The sequence below is a fragment of the Balaenoptera borealis genome, assembly GCF_965194805.1.
Source record: "Balaenoptera borealis genome assembly, chromosome: 16".
Lineage (NCBI taxonomy): Eukaryota > Metazoa > Chordata > Mammalia > Artiodactyla > Balaenopteridae > Balaenoptera > Balaenoptera borealis.
The window spans coordinates 38,037,605-38,051,826 of NC_138872.1; the positions used below are offsets into that span (position 1 = coordinate 38,037,605).

The window sequence follows — 14,222 nt, forward strand, 5'->3', positions numbered from 1 at the left end:
TAATTGTGGCTCACGGGCCCAGCTGCTCCGTGGCATGTGGGATCTTCCCAGACCAGGGCTCAAACCCGTGTCGCCTGCATTGGCAGGCGGATTCTTAACCACTGCGCCACCAGGGAAGCCCTATGCCTCCTTTTTGTTTAGTTTTTTTTTTTTAATACATTAAGTATACATTACCTTTAATTTGAAAAAAAAAAATTTTCATTTTCAAGTTTTTCCCCTATTTTTACTAGTTTAGTCTTCTTTTAGATTATTTTTTAGAATTCTTTTTGGCAACTTCCAAACTGCCTCTTCCCTTCACACACAAAAATAACATTTTCATTGTGATTTTGGTTGGAATTGTCTGGTGCATAATAGGCACTCAGTACGTTTGTTAAATAAATAAATACGGGAACAATTCACATCTTTATACCGGTTAGCCCTTCCAAACAAGAACATGGTATGTTACTCAAATCTTTTCAAGTCCTTTTTTTTTTTTTTTTAAATTAATATAAGCTTTGTGATTTTTTGAAATACAGATCTCACACATTCATACAATTATCGTTTTCTAAAATAGTATAATCTTTCCATTTTTCCCCCACCTTGAGTCAAACCGTTAACTGTATATCTTTACCGTCAGGACTTAGAAGTGTGAGAAAGATGATTTAAACGTAGATAAATACATCCTGTGTAGTGAGATTAAGGACCAGGGTTTATTTAGCTTAGAATAAATGACTGTATTGCAGCTGAATGCCTATCTCCAAGCACGTGGTAGTGGCCAGCTTTCCTTCAGCTCTGCCAAAGACAGGACACAAGAAAATGAACTTCAACTAAAGTGTGAGCAATTCAGATTAGAGATTGCAAACTGGCAGTGCGAAGCCAAAGCGGCCCTCACAAACATTATTTTGGACTGCACGGCATAGTTTAAAAATTTGAATTCATTGCTAATTTAAAATTTGGGACATCTCACATAAAAATTTAGATTTCCAGCTTTTCTGGCAAAGCTTAAAATCTGGTACCCTGCACCCGAGTTTCCAGCGGCAGCTGACGGCTGGAGTTCAGTAGCTGCTGCCCCCTTTAAACCAGGTGTGTGCTTTTTCCAGTTCACCTCTGTCAGAACCCAGCCCTTTCCTGTTACCTGCCTTGCCCCTTAAGCATTTAAGTGTGCAACCTCAATTCAAGTGGTAAAGGAAGAACTGAGCTGTACACGCATAGGCGTGGCATTTTTCATTCAGCCTTTCAGTATTGTTTTTAAAATATGGTTTAAACGAAATTGAGTTATTTGTAGCGAGGTGGAGGGACATAGAGTCTGTCATACAGAGAGAAGTAAGTCAGAAAGAGAAAAACAAACACCGTATGCTAACACATATATATGGAATCTAAAAAAAAAAGGTTCTGATGAACCTAGGGGCAGGACAGGAATAAAGACACAGACGTAGAGAATGGACTTCAGGACACGGGGAGGGAGAAGGAAGGGTAAGCTGGGACGAAGTGAGAGAGGCATGGACATATATACACTACCAAATGTAAAATAGATAGCTAGTGGGAAGCAGCTGCGTAGCACAGGGAGCTCAGCTCTGTGCTTTGTGACCACCTAGAGGGATGGGATAGGGAGGGTGGGAGGGAGACGCAAGAAGGAGGGGATATGGGGATATATGTATACATATAGCTGATTCACTTTGTTATACAGCAGAAACTAACACAGCATTGTAAAGCAATTATACTCCAATAAAGATGTTAAATAAATAAATAAATAAATATGGTCCTAATAAGCGGGAAGTAGAGTAGGTGACTTCTCAGAGATCTTTCTTGTCCTGTGAGTCTGCGATCCTGTTGGAATAAATCCCATGGTTCAAGAACTCTTTTTCTCAATGTACATGGTCATCAAAGCTGCAGTGGGCCCTGTGCAAGACAAGGAGCCCACAGAGGTCATGCTTCATCTGGCATCCTCGTCTTGGGCACAGGAAGTTTGACAGCTATTGCAGAGGGACCTGCTTCAACAACCAGCAGTTCAAACAACTAGCTACCTCATTTAGAAGGTTTGTTAAAACTCTGTGTTGCTTTTATGCATAGTTATGTAAATGTGAGTGAAGGATTTTGTAGGTAACTTTGAGTTTTATAAGTACTCAGTATCACATCATTCCCATCATTACCGTGGGGACCATCGTTTTGAATATCATTTCATCTGTGCTTGAATGTTATCTAATCATGGTTTTCATATTTAATGTTAAGGGCATATTTTTATAAACAAAATAGTGGGAAAGTGGTATGTGAAAGAAATCTAAAGTGATAGTTTCTCAGTATGTTTTATTCTAATTTTTGTCTGCCCTGAGAAGCTTTCTCATTCAGTGTTAACAATCTCTGATAGATCCTGTAGATAATAAAATTAATAGCACATGCGGCCCGTGGTATTACCTACAAAGTCAGTTAGGTTACAGGTAGAAAATTTGTTTTTTTCTAAGTAAATTTGGCCTCAAGTAATTATTTTGTTCACAGGTTTGTTTTTTTTTTTTAATGGAACTAACCAGTTTGCCCATTTGTTTTGGCATCAAATAGACATAGCTTTATTGTGACTCAGAGTCCAGTTCTGTCCTTATTTAAAGACATGAAATGTTATCTCAAGGGAACTTTTTTGGAGTCTCTAAATGTCTTGGGTAATAAGTGAAACTTTTAGCCCAGGATCAAATATTCCACTTACCCACCCAAATTGTTTCCCAGTTGTGGTCTTAGACTAGGATCCTGTGTGTGTATTCTTAAACTTAGGACAGGACTCTTGTTTTTTGGTTCCCACAGAACAGTTTCTTTCTACAACCCCACCGACATCAGCAATGGTGAAGGTCGCACTTAGGCCTACAAAATGTTTCAAAGGGCTCCATAAAGGCTTTTCAAAGACGGTGTCTCATACTTAGTTTTTCCTTTATGTTTCAAGAGATGGCATCAAGCTTACAATTTCTCTACCCTTGACTATCTGATAAGGACTGGTATGACTTTCCGAATAGGCACAGTTTCAGAAGTCATCAGTTATAACTTCATTTCTCCTGAACTAAATAGCTTTAAAACACACATATTACCCATCTTTTAAATATATTATATGTTCCTGGCCTAGTCTAGCACCAAGACATTGTCAATACTTGATAGGTATCAGACCCTTCCTTCCTACTGTCTTATTAAATCTCACCCAAGTCTTCAGCTAGTGAATGAGCACTGACTCATGACCTCAGACTGGAGAGTCTCACGTCTGAACTGGTGCACAGTATGGAGCTGCTTCTAGTTCAGCCCATAGTCATCTGATTGCCACCAAGTGCCCTTTCGTAAAACAAATGTAGACCAATATGAGACCACTATCACACCTGCTTAGGTAAGCTTACCTTTGCTGAAAATTGAAGTATCTATAAATTTAAGATTTGGTTTCTTCGAAATCAATTTTAGGACTGAATCTTCATGTCGTGTGTGTTTCAGACTTCGAATTGTAATTATAGCTTTAGTCTGAACCTGCAATCTCCTGCAGCAGCTAAAGAAGCCATCAAAATTAATAAATGACTGGCATTCTAAAATAGCATGCAGGTTGAAAATTTGTATTTAGGCAACTGAGATTTTTTCTTTAAAGTTCAAATCCTGAATGGGGGTCATTCTCCAGAAAAACTAGCCTGATCTCTTTAAAAGGTCAGAGTTATGGAAAAAAGGAAGAGATTATTTTATTATTCTAGGTGTAAGAGACATAACCAGATGCAATGCATAACCTTTGGTTGGATTCTAGTTCAGGAGGAAAGTCAGTGATATACATTTTGGGGACATTTTGAGAATTTGAACATGGACTGGCTATTTGAGCAATAATGTCATGTCAGTTACGATCATAGTATTTTGTGATATAGGAGAATGTCATTGTCTGGGAGTCTGTGCTTGCATATTTAGGAGTAAAACGTCATGATGTCTACTCTGAAATGGTATAGCAAGTGGGTATATGAAATATGATACAATATTAACCATTACTGAGTATAGATGGTGGGCTTTTGGGTGTTCATGGCACTGTTTTTCCTCTTTTCTGAGTGTTTGAAATTTTTCATGCTTGTGCGTGATGATACTAAGGAAGCGGTCACCTCCGGGAGAGAAGTGTTGTGGGACACAGTATGTCTTGCTGAGGCTACCCTGTGGTTTGGGAGAAGGCTTTGCTGGAGGGGAGCCATGAAGTGGTGGGCGGAGCCCACTGTGAAGGGTGCTTACCTGCCCGGCTGTCCAGGGGCTCAGCAGGCTGACCCAAGGCAGTTTCCCAGGCTCCCCGTGAATTGGTCTCCTAGTCGCCGTGGGAGAGGGCTTCCCACCATGATGCACTGGACCACAGCTTCCCCTTGGCAGTCTTGGGGAAGCTCAAGTCATGTTGGCCAGGAATCCCCTGGAAAACAAGGGAAGCTGGATAGTTTTACAGTAAAAACTCCATGTTGGATATTTGCTCTTAGTGTCTTGGGACTATGAAATGTAACACCCCAAATAAACGACCACTCCCTTCAAAAGTATTACTCATTGGAGCACAGTACTACTTAAAACTAATCTATTGCTTTGCTAAGCCAGGATGGAATTTGTTCAACTCATATTTGATTTTTTTTGTTTGTTTTTTCCCTTTCTATTCATGAAATCTCTGAATTTCTAATAAAGCCATTTGGAACAGTTTATTTTAGACAGAATGTGAAATGAAATAGTAGCAGAACCCTGTCCTTAAAACATGGACCACCCTTTCTTTCTCTCACAAATATTACTGACCCCTGCCTCCTTTTTTTCTTGGATACTTAATGTTTTTTGGTGAAGAACAAAAGGAAGTACATGTGGTAACAAGTCGTCATCTGCGGCTTCATTGGGGGTTGCAAGGTTGTCTGTAGAAAGGTAGCCGGAAGTGCAACAGCTCTTTATAAAGTACGGAATGCGGGAGGCACAGGGATGGGAGACTTTTGGGGCTGCTTGGGGACCACGGGAGACGATGGCCTCCTGCTGTTACTGGACATCTCATGACATTAAGCAACGCAGAAATATAAATTATTTCTAGAAGTAGACATACCTGAAGACTCCTGGTGGAAAGGTGCTTCCACTACAAAGCAGTCCTCTCTCTAACCCCAATCTCTTTCTGTGGCTACAGACAGTTTTTTCAAATTAAGGAGGCCCACAGTAGCTCAAAGAAAACAGGCATCCTTAAGTGTGATTTATAAGTGCCTCTGGATCTTGGAATACCATTGCCATGTAGTTTTCAGATGAATATCACTTTATGATTTCCATTTTGCTTCTTCCCCCGCTGGCCCTGACCCTGGTTCCGGGCACTTAGAACATCAGCGTTGCAAGCTGGTGCCCAAGAAGGGGAAGCAGAGGGCCTCCTGGATTCTTTGCCAAGCTGCTATTTAGCTTTCGAGAGTAGTGCAGCTTTACATTAACCCTGGATAAGTACAGAATCTCAGTAGCCTGCTCAAGTCTGTGAAGCCAATTTCATTAAAGAGCAAAGATAATGTAGTCTTTATCACTGCCTATTATCTATGTATAAATGAAGTACAACTCCCTAAGCATTTCAGTTCAGTATATTTCAACAGCAGTGAGTTTCTTCGTTTACATATCAAAATTAGTTTGCCATAAGAACTGACATAAATACTTCTTGTGTTTTCTCTCTCTTCAAGTTTCTCTTTAAACAATAAGGTTTCCTACAGCCAGTAGAATTTGAACTAAGCAGGTGCAAATCTCTTTTACATGGTAAACTTACCATTTCTCTTATAGGTGCCATTCGACAGGGTTTTCCACTAAAACCATAACAAGACACCAGCTGAGGAATGATTGCCTTTAACATAATCCTGTCCGGGAGGGTGGGGGACAGAAGAGGAAAGATTTTGATAAACTCATTTCTCCTAGTAATGTCAGTAGTAAAACAGTCAGAATTTGACTTATACTGCTTTATTTTTCTATAGGGGAAAGTGTCCTACTGAGACAGCTGACCAAGCAGGATTTAGTTATTACTCAGGTTGTATCTCCAGATACCAGGCTTCCTGAGCTCGAGCTCGAGCTTTCCTAGTCGACTTCAGATTTAGCCCCTTCCTACTAATAACACTTTATCGCTGGAGATTTTGTACAGGGAAAGGAGTTTTGAAAATTTGAGCATGCCATCGGACTCTTGACCACTTGGAAATATAAGCATTAAGTGTGATCCACCGGCAAAGGCAGAATGACTTCGATATTGCATTTTTGTTGTTGTTGTCAGTCCTTTGGAAGACTTACATGATAAGTCATTACTTTGAAAATCACCTTTCTTTGTGTGTTTGTAAATCCCAAATTGTTAAGGACTCCTCTCTCACCATCCCCCTCCCCCAGCAGTAGGACAAATAAACAGATGTGGATGTCACTTCCACTCTCTCGGTGACCTAAGGGCTGAAGTATTTGTTTTAAAGCACTCAGAATAATGCCAGTGGTGTGCACATTTTGTTTGACACTTTAAGCAGAAGAAAGCCACATGACCAAAGTGCAATCCACTTCAAGTATGTTAGGAGAAAATATATTTCATCTCAGTAAATGTGGAGATTATCCCATCATTGATGTCACTGTTATTTCGAAATCCCCGTGACTGAAGCAGTTGTGCTGTCAGAGCCGTAGCTTGTGTAGACAGAACATCAAGTCTGTGGTCACTGATGTTCTGGATCTGTCTACGAGGGTGACAGAAGGATACTTGAATGTAAAACTGGAAACTTTAATTGTATTCTTTATGTACAAGTTATTTCAAAACAGTCATAATGGTAGTCTTTGGAGAATCCAGTGGGCCTGGAGACCACCTCTTTTAACTCCTGGACCTTCCAATTTCATGAATAAAATACTGTCTTTAAGAGTTAGCAATTTTCTGAGGTTGTTTTAGGACCTGGGAACCCTCACCAATCTTTGGTGGGCCTTTCACTTCTGATTCTTCCACCAAGTACTGGACTGTGTTAACCGGACGTTTTTACTTGATTATTTCAGGAGAGTCATCAACAGAGTAGTTTATACCTGGAGGGGGGCTGGAAGGAAGGAAGGAACTATGCTGGTACTTCCTGTGAGCCACCTGAAATTCCACTGCCACCCTGTAAGGTGAATGGTAATGTCTCCATCATCACAGATGGAATGCACTCCTTTGGACCAGGCTTCTTTCACTTAACATCATGTGTGTGAGATTCAGTTCTGATATTGCCTCTAGTTGTAGCTTATTCATTTTTAGGGGCAGAGTAGGATTGCACTGTGTGACTATTACCTCCTCCCTTTTTTTCAATTAAAAATTCTACTTTTGATGGGTATTTGCATTGGTTCCAGTTTGGGACTATTGTGAAAAGTGCTCTTAATGTTCTGTGTGTTTATGCTTAAGTTCAGCTTTCGATGTTGAAAGAAGCTGTACCATTTCATGCTTCCACCAGCAGTGCATGAGAATTCCCATTTGCCCACATTATTGCCAACACTTGGTGCTCTTGGCCTTTTTCAGTTTGGCCATTCTGGTGGATTGGAGAGTTTTCTTTCCGCCTCTTCTCTTTTCTTGGGTTGGGGGGGAGGTTCATGTCCTATTTCTTTTCATCTCATCCTATATAAAGGCTTTACTGTACTTGAATTAGAATAACTTATTTACGGGCGAAATACACCCATCTTCAAATAGGTATTAAACTCTTCTTTCTGTGAGCTGATAAGTAATGAGCATCAGAAGGTGGCCAAGATTGGTGCACCAGCTCAGCCTGAATTAATCCTCCAACCTGGAGGGACTGGTTGTTAGGCCTGTTTGGTCAGACCTCATTTATTCCAATTTACAGATAAAGTAACTGAGCTGCTTCAGGGACTGGAGGCTATTCCAGGTGCCGTGGCCGGGCCTCCTGGAAGAGCTAAGCGTACACTGTTTGTTCACCCCTTCCTCTAAGCGAGGCCCTCTACAGATTCTCTTCATCTTTTACTCACTAGGTAATCATTGAATGCTTACTGGATGGCAGGCACTGGGCTGGGCCCGTGGGATTCAGTCACAAACAAGCTTATTATCTAATGCTGTCTTCTTTCACTTTACAGGTTTTTGTTTTGTTTTTTTAATTTTTATTGGGGTATACTTGATTTACAAAGTTGTGTTAGTTTCAGGTGTACAGCAAAGTGATTCAGTTACACATAGACACATATTCATTCTTTTTCAGATCCTTTCCCCATATAGGTCATTAAAGAGTATTGAGTAGAGTTCCCTGTGCTGTACATTAGGTCCTTGTTGGTTATCTATTTTATGTATAGTAGTGTGTGTATGTTAATCCCAAGCTCCTAATTTATCCCTCCCCCTCCACATTTCCCCTTTGGTAACCATGGGTTTGTTTTAGAAATCTGTGAGTCTGTTTCTGTTTTGTAAATACGTTCATTTGTATCATTTTTTAAATTAGATTCCACATATGAGTGATATCATATGATATTCACTTTACAGGTTATGGCTTTCAAATCACAGCCTACTTCCTCAAGAGAGGGATACGTCTCCGCTGCCTCGGGGGCTCACAGAATGCAGGTGAGAAGCCGATTTCTTGGGTCATCAGGCATTCTGTACAATTAACGTGTCCTTAGAGAAGGGGTGAAAACTAAGGAATGAAGATTCCTAGTTGCCTCATAGCCTTCATGACACTTAGTATTTGCAAGCACTTATGATTATTTGTGTTTCATCTTGCACTGTTTACTGCCTGCCTGAGCGCAGTGAGTGGTGCCACGCTCCACTTTCCTTTCCTGCTGCATCTCAGCACTTTCCTTGAGTTTCCAGAGAGACTGGACAGGCAGTTAAACTGTGACTCACTTCACCATTGTCCGTGCACACCAAGGCCCAGGAGTACAGAGCAAGCACGTGCACAAGAAGATGCTTTCCTAGGTGTGTGATGAGGCCTGCTTTCCCCCCGCCCAGCCCCCGTTTCCCCAGGTCAAGACGCCCACTGAGGAAATTATTTCAGACGTGTCCAGCCAACAACAACAGAGTCAGATGCTAACGACCGGAAAGAAAATCTAGCTCAGCTTCCTTGGATGATTTTAGTACATAAGACATGAAACAGACACTTTAAAAATTAACTGTGCGGAGGTTTGCTCTTGGTATCTGCAATTACCTGCACTTACTTTTTTTTTTTTTTAATGCATCTTTATTGGAGTATAATTGCTTCACAATACTGTGTTAGTTTCTGTTGTACAACAAAGTGAATCAACCATGTGCATACATATATCCCCATATTCCCTCGCTCTTGAGCCTCCCTCCCACCCTCCCTATCCCACCCCTCTAGGTCATCGCAAAGCACCGAGCCGATCTCCCTGTGCTATGCTGCTGCTTCCCACTAGCTGACTATCTTACATTTGGTAGTGTCGATGTTACTCTCACTTTGCCCCAGCTTCCCCCTCCGCCCACCCCCCTCCATGTCCTCAAGTCCATTCTCTATGTCTGTGTCTTTATTCCTGCCCTGCCACTAGGTTCATCAGTGCCATTTTTTTTTTAGATTCCATATATATGCATTAGCATATGGTATTTGTTTTTCTCTTTCTGACTTAACTTCACTCCGTATGACAGACTGTAGGTCCATCCACCTCACTACAAATAACTCAATTTCATTTCTTTATAATGGTAATATTCCATTGTATATATGTGCCACATTTTCTTTATCCATTCCTCTGTCGATGGACATTTAGGTTGCTTCCGTGTCCTGGCTATTGTAAATAGTGCTGCAATGAACACTGTGGTACATGTCTCTCTTTGAATTATGGTTTTCTCAGGGTATATGCCCAGTAGTGGGATTGCTGGGTCATATAGTAGTTCTAATTTTAGTTTTTTAAGGAACCTCCATACTGTTCTCCATAGTGGTTGTATCAATTTACATTTCCACCAACAGTGCAGGAGGGTTCCCTTTTCACCTCAAACTATACTACAAAGCTACAGTAATCAAGACAGTATGGTACTGGCACAAAAATAGAAATATAGATCAGTGGTACAGGATAGAATGCCCAGAGATAAACCCACGCACATATGGTCACCTAATTTATGACAAAGGAAGCAAGAATATACAATGGAGAAATGTCAGCCTCTTCAATAAGTGGTGCTGAGAAGACTGGACAGGTACATGTAAAAGAATGAAATTAGTACACTGCCTAACACCATACACAAAAATAAACTCCAAGTGGATTAAAGACCTAAATGTAAGTAAGACCAGACACTATAAAACTCTTAGGGGAAAACATAGGAAAAACACTCTTTGATATAAACCACAGCAAGATCTTTTTTGACCCACCTCCTAGAGTAATGAAAATAAAAACAAAAATAAACAAATGGGACCTAATTAAACTTAAAAGCTTTCGCACAGCAAAGGAAACCATAAACAAGACGAAAAGATAACCCTCAGAATGGGAGAAAATATTTGCAAACAAAACAACAGACAACGGATTAAACTCCAAAAATATGCAAACAGCTCATGGAGCTCAATATCAAAAAACCAAATAATCCAATTAAAAAATGGGCGGAAGGCCTAAATAGACATTTCTCCAAAGAAGACATACAGATGGCCAAGAGGCACATGAAAAGATGTTCAACATCACTAATTATTAGAGAAATGCAAATCAAAACTACAGTAAGGTATCACCTCACTCCCGTCAGAATGGCCATTATCAAAAAATCTAGAAACAATAAATTCTGGAAAGGGTGTGGTGAAAAGGGAACCCTCCTGCACTTTCTTAACTTTAAGTGTCAGTTGACTATGTTACTCTCACAGTGGGGCCTTCCACTCTGTTCAGTTCTCTTAGTAAAATAAACCAGTTAACTTTGTATCTGTTAAAATACAGCCTAGCTACCCTTCCTGGTAGGGACTGCCATTGCCTAAATCTTTACTTTATTTAAATATTGACATAATATAAATCTCAGTTATAACCTAAGCAGAGTGAAAGGGTACATAAGTGGCTTTCTGTTTATATAATACCTGGCACCAAATTGTTTAAAATCTGCCATTCTAGCATTCTTATTTTCTTTTCTTTTTTTTTTTTTTAATTTATTTATTTTTGGCTGCATTGGGTCTTTGTTGCTGTGCGCGGGCTTTCTCTAGTTGTGGCGAGCAGGGTCTACTCTTCATTGCGGTGTGCCGGCTTCTCATTGCGGTGGTCTCTCTTGTTGCAGAGCACGGGCTCTAGGCACGCGGGCTTCAGTGATTGTGGCTCGCGGGCTCTAGAGTGCAGGCTCAGTAGTTGTGGTGCACGGGCTTAGTTGCTCCGCGGCATGTGGGATCTTCCCAGACCAGGGCTCGAACCCGTGTCCCCTGCATTGGCAGGCGGATTCTTAACCACTGCGCCACCAGGGAAGCCCTAGCGTTCTTATTTTCGGGAGGAATCATTTGATAAAACTGATCATTTTGAATTCTAGTTCTGATCCACTAATGAACTATATTTCAAGATTGTGATATTGGGGGGCAGGGGTGTAAATAATGAATTGTGAGGCTCAGTTTCCCCTTCCATAAAGCAGGAAGTAGACTATTTACCTTTTATCTCAATAAGATATTGGAAGAATTAGTGAATAAATACTAACTGCTTTGTTAACTTTGTTTTTCTGCCTTTTCAATGTCCACCCTAGCCACCTAGCCAGATATAGCACCCAAGTGGGTCAAAGTTTAAACACACTAGACCCCCTGAAATGGGGGTTTCTGCATGAGAAGGACTAGAGAGAGTCAGATCAGAATAGCAGGTTAGGCCCCAGTCGTGGAGACTGAATGTTTGCCCATCGCATGGTGAGCAGTGAGGAGCCAGGGTGGGGTTCTGAGCAGGGTAAGCAGAGCTCTTGTTGGAACTGCTACCCCGCTTGCCCTGAGTAGAATGAATTGGAATAGAGAAGAGTGACCCTCCCAAGGAGACAACAGTGGTCCTGGTGAGGAGAGAGCAGATCCCAGAACATCAGCTTACTAGGCCTTTTGGTATCATTTAACCTCCCCGAGTGGTGTGAGGCGTTAACTGTGCAGAAGTTGTGTGTCTGTGTAACTGACACCTTCACGCTTGGCTTCCGTCACTACCTTCAGTGCTCTCCCGTTGTCATCCGTTGTTGGAAGCGTGCAATGTATGTAAAAGGCTTCACTTTCATGACTCATAATAAAAATTGGTCACATCTAAGAGGAAGGTTTTCTCTTTTAGAAAAAGATGGCTTTATTTCTGTTATAAATATGATATGTATTATAAAAAATATTCAGGCAATACAACCAAGTAGAAGAAGGGGATAGAAGACCCTCCCACCCCCACCCCCCAGAAGGTACACTGTTAACATCAGCTAAGCATCCCTCCAAAGATAGGTGGAGGCTGCATGAATGAATGGAGAGTTGGATAGACAGGTGGAGGAGGAGGCACACAGGTAGCATTTACCATTTTATAGTCCTTTCATTGAGTGTTGAGAAGTCTGGTTCTGTGATTCATTCAGCCTTCCCCACCCGGAAGTCAGTGGTTTTGCTTTAAGAAGTTGTAATAATAGATCACTGCAACTGTGGTATTGTTGTATCAGCTTTACTATTGCACATTTAACCATTTCCTTAAGTTTGATCATTAATTCCTAATCAGTGACACTGCTGTTTTCATAGCCTGGTTCAGATCAGTTGTAGGGGAACCTCTCCAAGACCAGGTGACCGAGGAGAGGATAAGTAAACTAGTAAGAACACTGTCGAGTCACGTTTTCAGATTTTCGTCATCTTCCTGTGTACGTCTCAACACTCATTAGTAAACATTGACCCTATTTCCTAAATGTGAGTTCTGAACAGAAAACAGCAAACTGACACAGAGGGAAAGCTGTAAAGGCCCTGCCTGGGGGTTTCATGTGATATAATGGTCCAGGGGCTCAGGTGGACCAATCTGCAGCCTCCTCGGCCATCCCTAGAGGTTTGTGCTTGCCCCGCAGTATTGATGGCAAACACTGAAATGAGGGGAGGGGGGAAGACACGTGTCTGATACATACACGCTTATTGCTGTAACTCAAAAGTCTGGGACCAAGCATTTCTGTGTTTAGTCTTTTGATACCTTTAGTAATGTGATTTCCTTCATTTTGTACAGAACTCCGGGTATTTCCCGACAGATTTGTGGTCTGCGTAAGTCAGCTTGCATTCAGTCACGATCTTTTGGCAAGTCAGAGTGAAGAGTTGGTACGTATGAAAAAAATTCTGTAAGCAAATAAATCTGCTTAAATGATGAGTTACTATGAAAAATAGAAAAGAGTATTGTCGTCTATTCTCATTCAGCTGTTGAGCCCTCAGTACATGTTTTAAGGGACCAAAAAGTCTTACCTATTTTGCATGATTAATATTGATTAATTGATGTGCTGCTTCTTTTCTTGAAGGCCCCTTGAAAATTTAGCATGATCAATAGTATCTCTTCCATAGCAATATAAAAATGAGAAAGCATATCACAAAAACTGTGAAAATGCTTATGATAGTATTTAAATGAAATATAAAGCATTCTTTAAATGAAATGAAGCAAAATCCACATGTTTCCACTAGAAGCTTTCATTGGGGTCAGTGGCTTTTGAATTTTATTCCATGGTGAATCACTGACATTTTCATGAGAACCAGTACTTTTCCCCAGTGTGTTATTTCTTAGCTGATAGGGTTTGTTTTCTCTCTCTTTTCTCGTGCTAAGTTTTGAGCTCCATCAGTCCTATTTCTGTTTCGCTGGAGTTCTCTATGCAGACAAATGGATACTGAAAATTCACTCCTAATGTTATAGCTTACAGCTTTGTCTTTTAAGCTTAGCATATACGTTTGAGAGTCTCCTTGGTGTGTGTGTGCGTATCTTGCTGCAGTCACAGCTCAATCTATCAGAACTTACCTCTGTACCAATTTTTTTTTCATATTTTTGGACTTGGACTTGTGACTTGAAACTTTAACAAAGAGGGAAAAAAATCTAGCAGACGTTAAACGTGGACATGAAGTATGACATGATTATTATGCTTCTAAAATAATTTATAGGGATATTAGATTATCCCTTATGTTTATTATTTTTTAATCCATTTGAAATTTGGCCCACATGGTCTAAAACCAGCTTCTTATCTTATCTTAAATAAATACATAGGAAAAGTGTTTTAGAGACTAGAAGGGTGAACAGAGACCCAGCAAAAGTAAAGAGCAGAGAATGCAGATTTAAATTCAGATACCTTCGTCTGTAGCAGATGAGCCCTTCAGAAAAGCCAGTGAGACCCTTATTTCATCTATCAATTAAACGCTAAGTATACACATTAAGTGAAATAAATGGGGCAGATCTGGTGAAAAGTATTG

General features: G+C 40.6%; 1 protein-coding gene and 1 long non-coding RNA gene across 4 annotated transcripts in view; one reads left to right on the plus strand and one right to left on the minus strand.

The window, feature by feature from the left end:
* Window positions 1-14,222, plus strand: part of SLX4IP (SLX4 interacting protein) — a 72,447-nt gene that overhangs the window by 36,997 nt on the left and 21,228 nt on the right. The window contains 2 exon segments of the mRNA XM_082359132.1: window positions 8,402-8,479; window positions 13,006-13,094. Coding sequence (XP_082215258.1) covers window positions 8,402-8,479; window positions 13,006-13,094 — 167 coding nt within the window.
* The window catches only part of LOC309612905, a 48,433-nt gene that overhangs the window by 19,716 nt on the left and 14,495 nt on the right, over window positions 1-14,222 (minus strand). For 2 of the 3 annotated variants that reach the window (XR_014235393.1, XR_014235395.1), the window contains one exon: window positions 4,198-5,798. This is a non-coding gene — a long non-coding RNA (uncharacterized lncRNA). The remainder of the gene's footprint in view (window positions 1-4,197; window positions 5,799-14,222) is intronic. The other variant, XR_014235394.1, reaches the window with a different exon arrangement.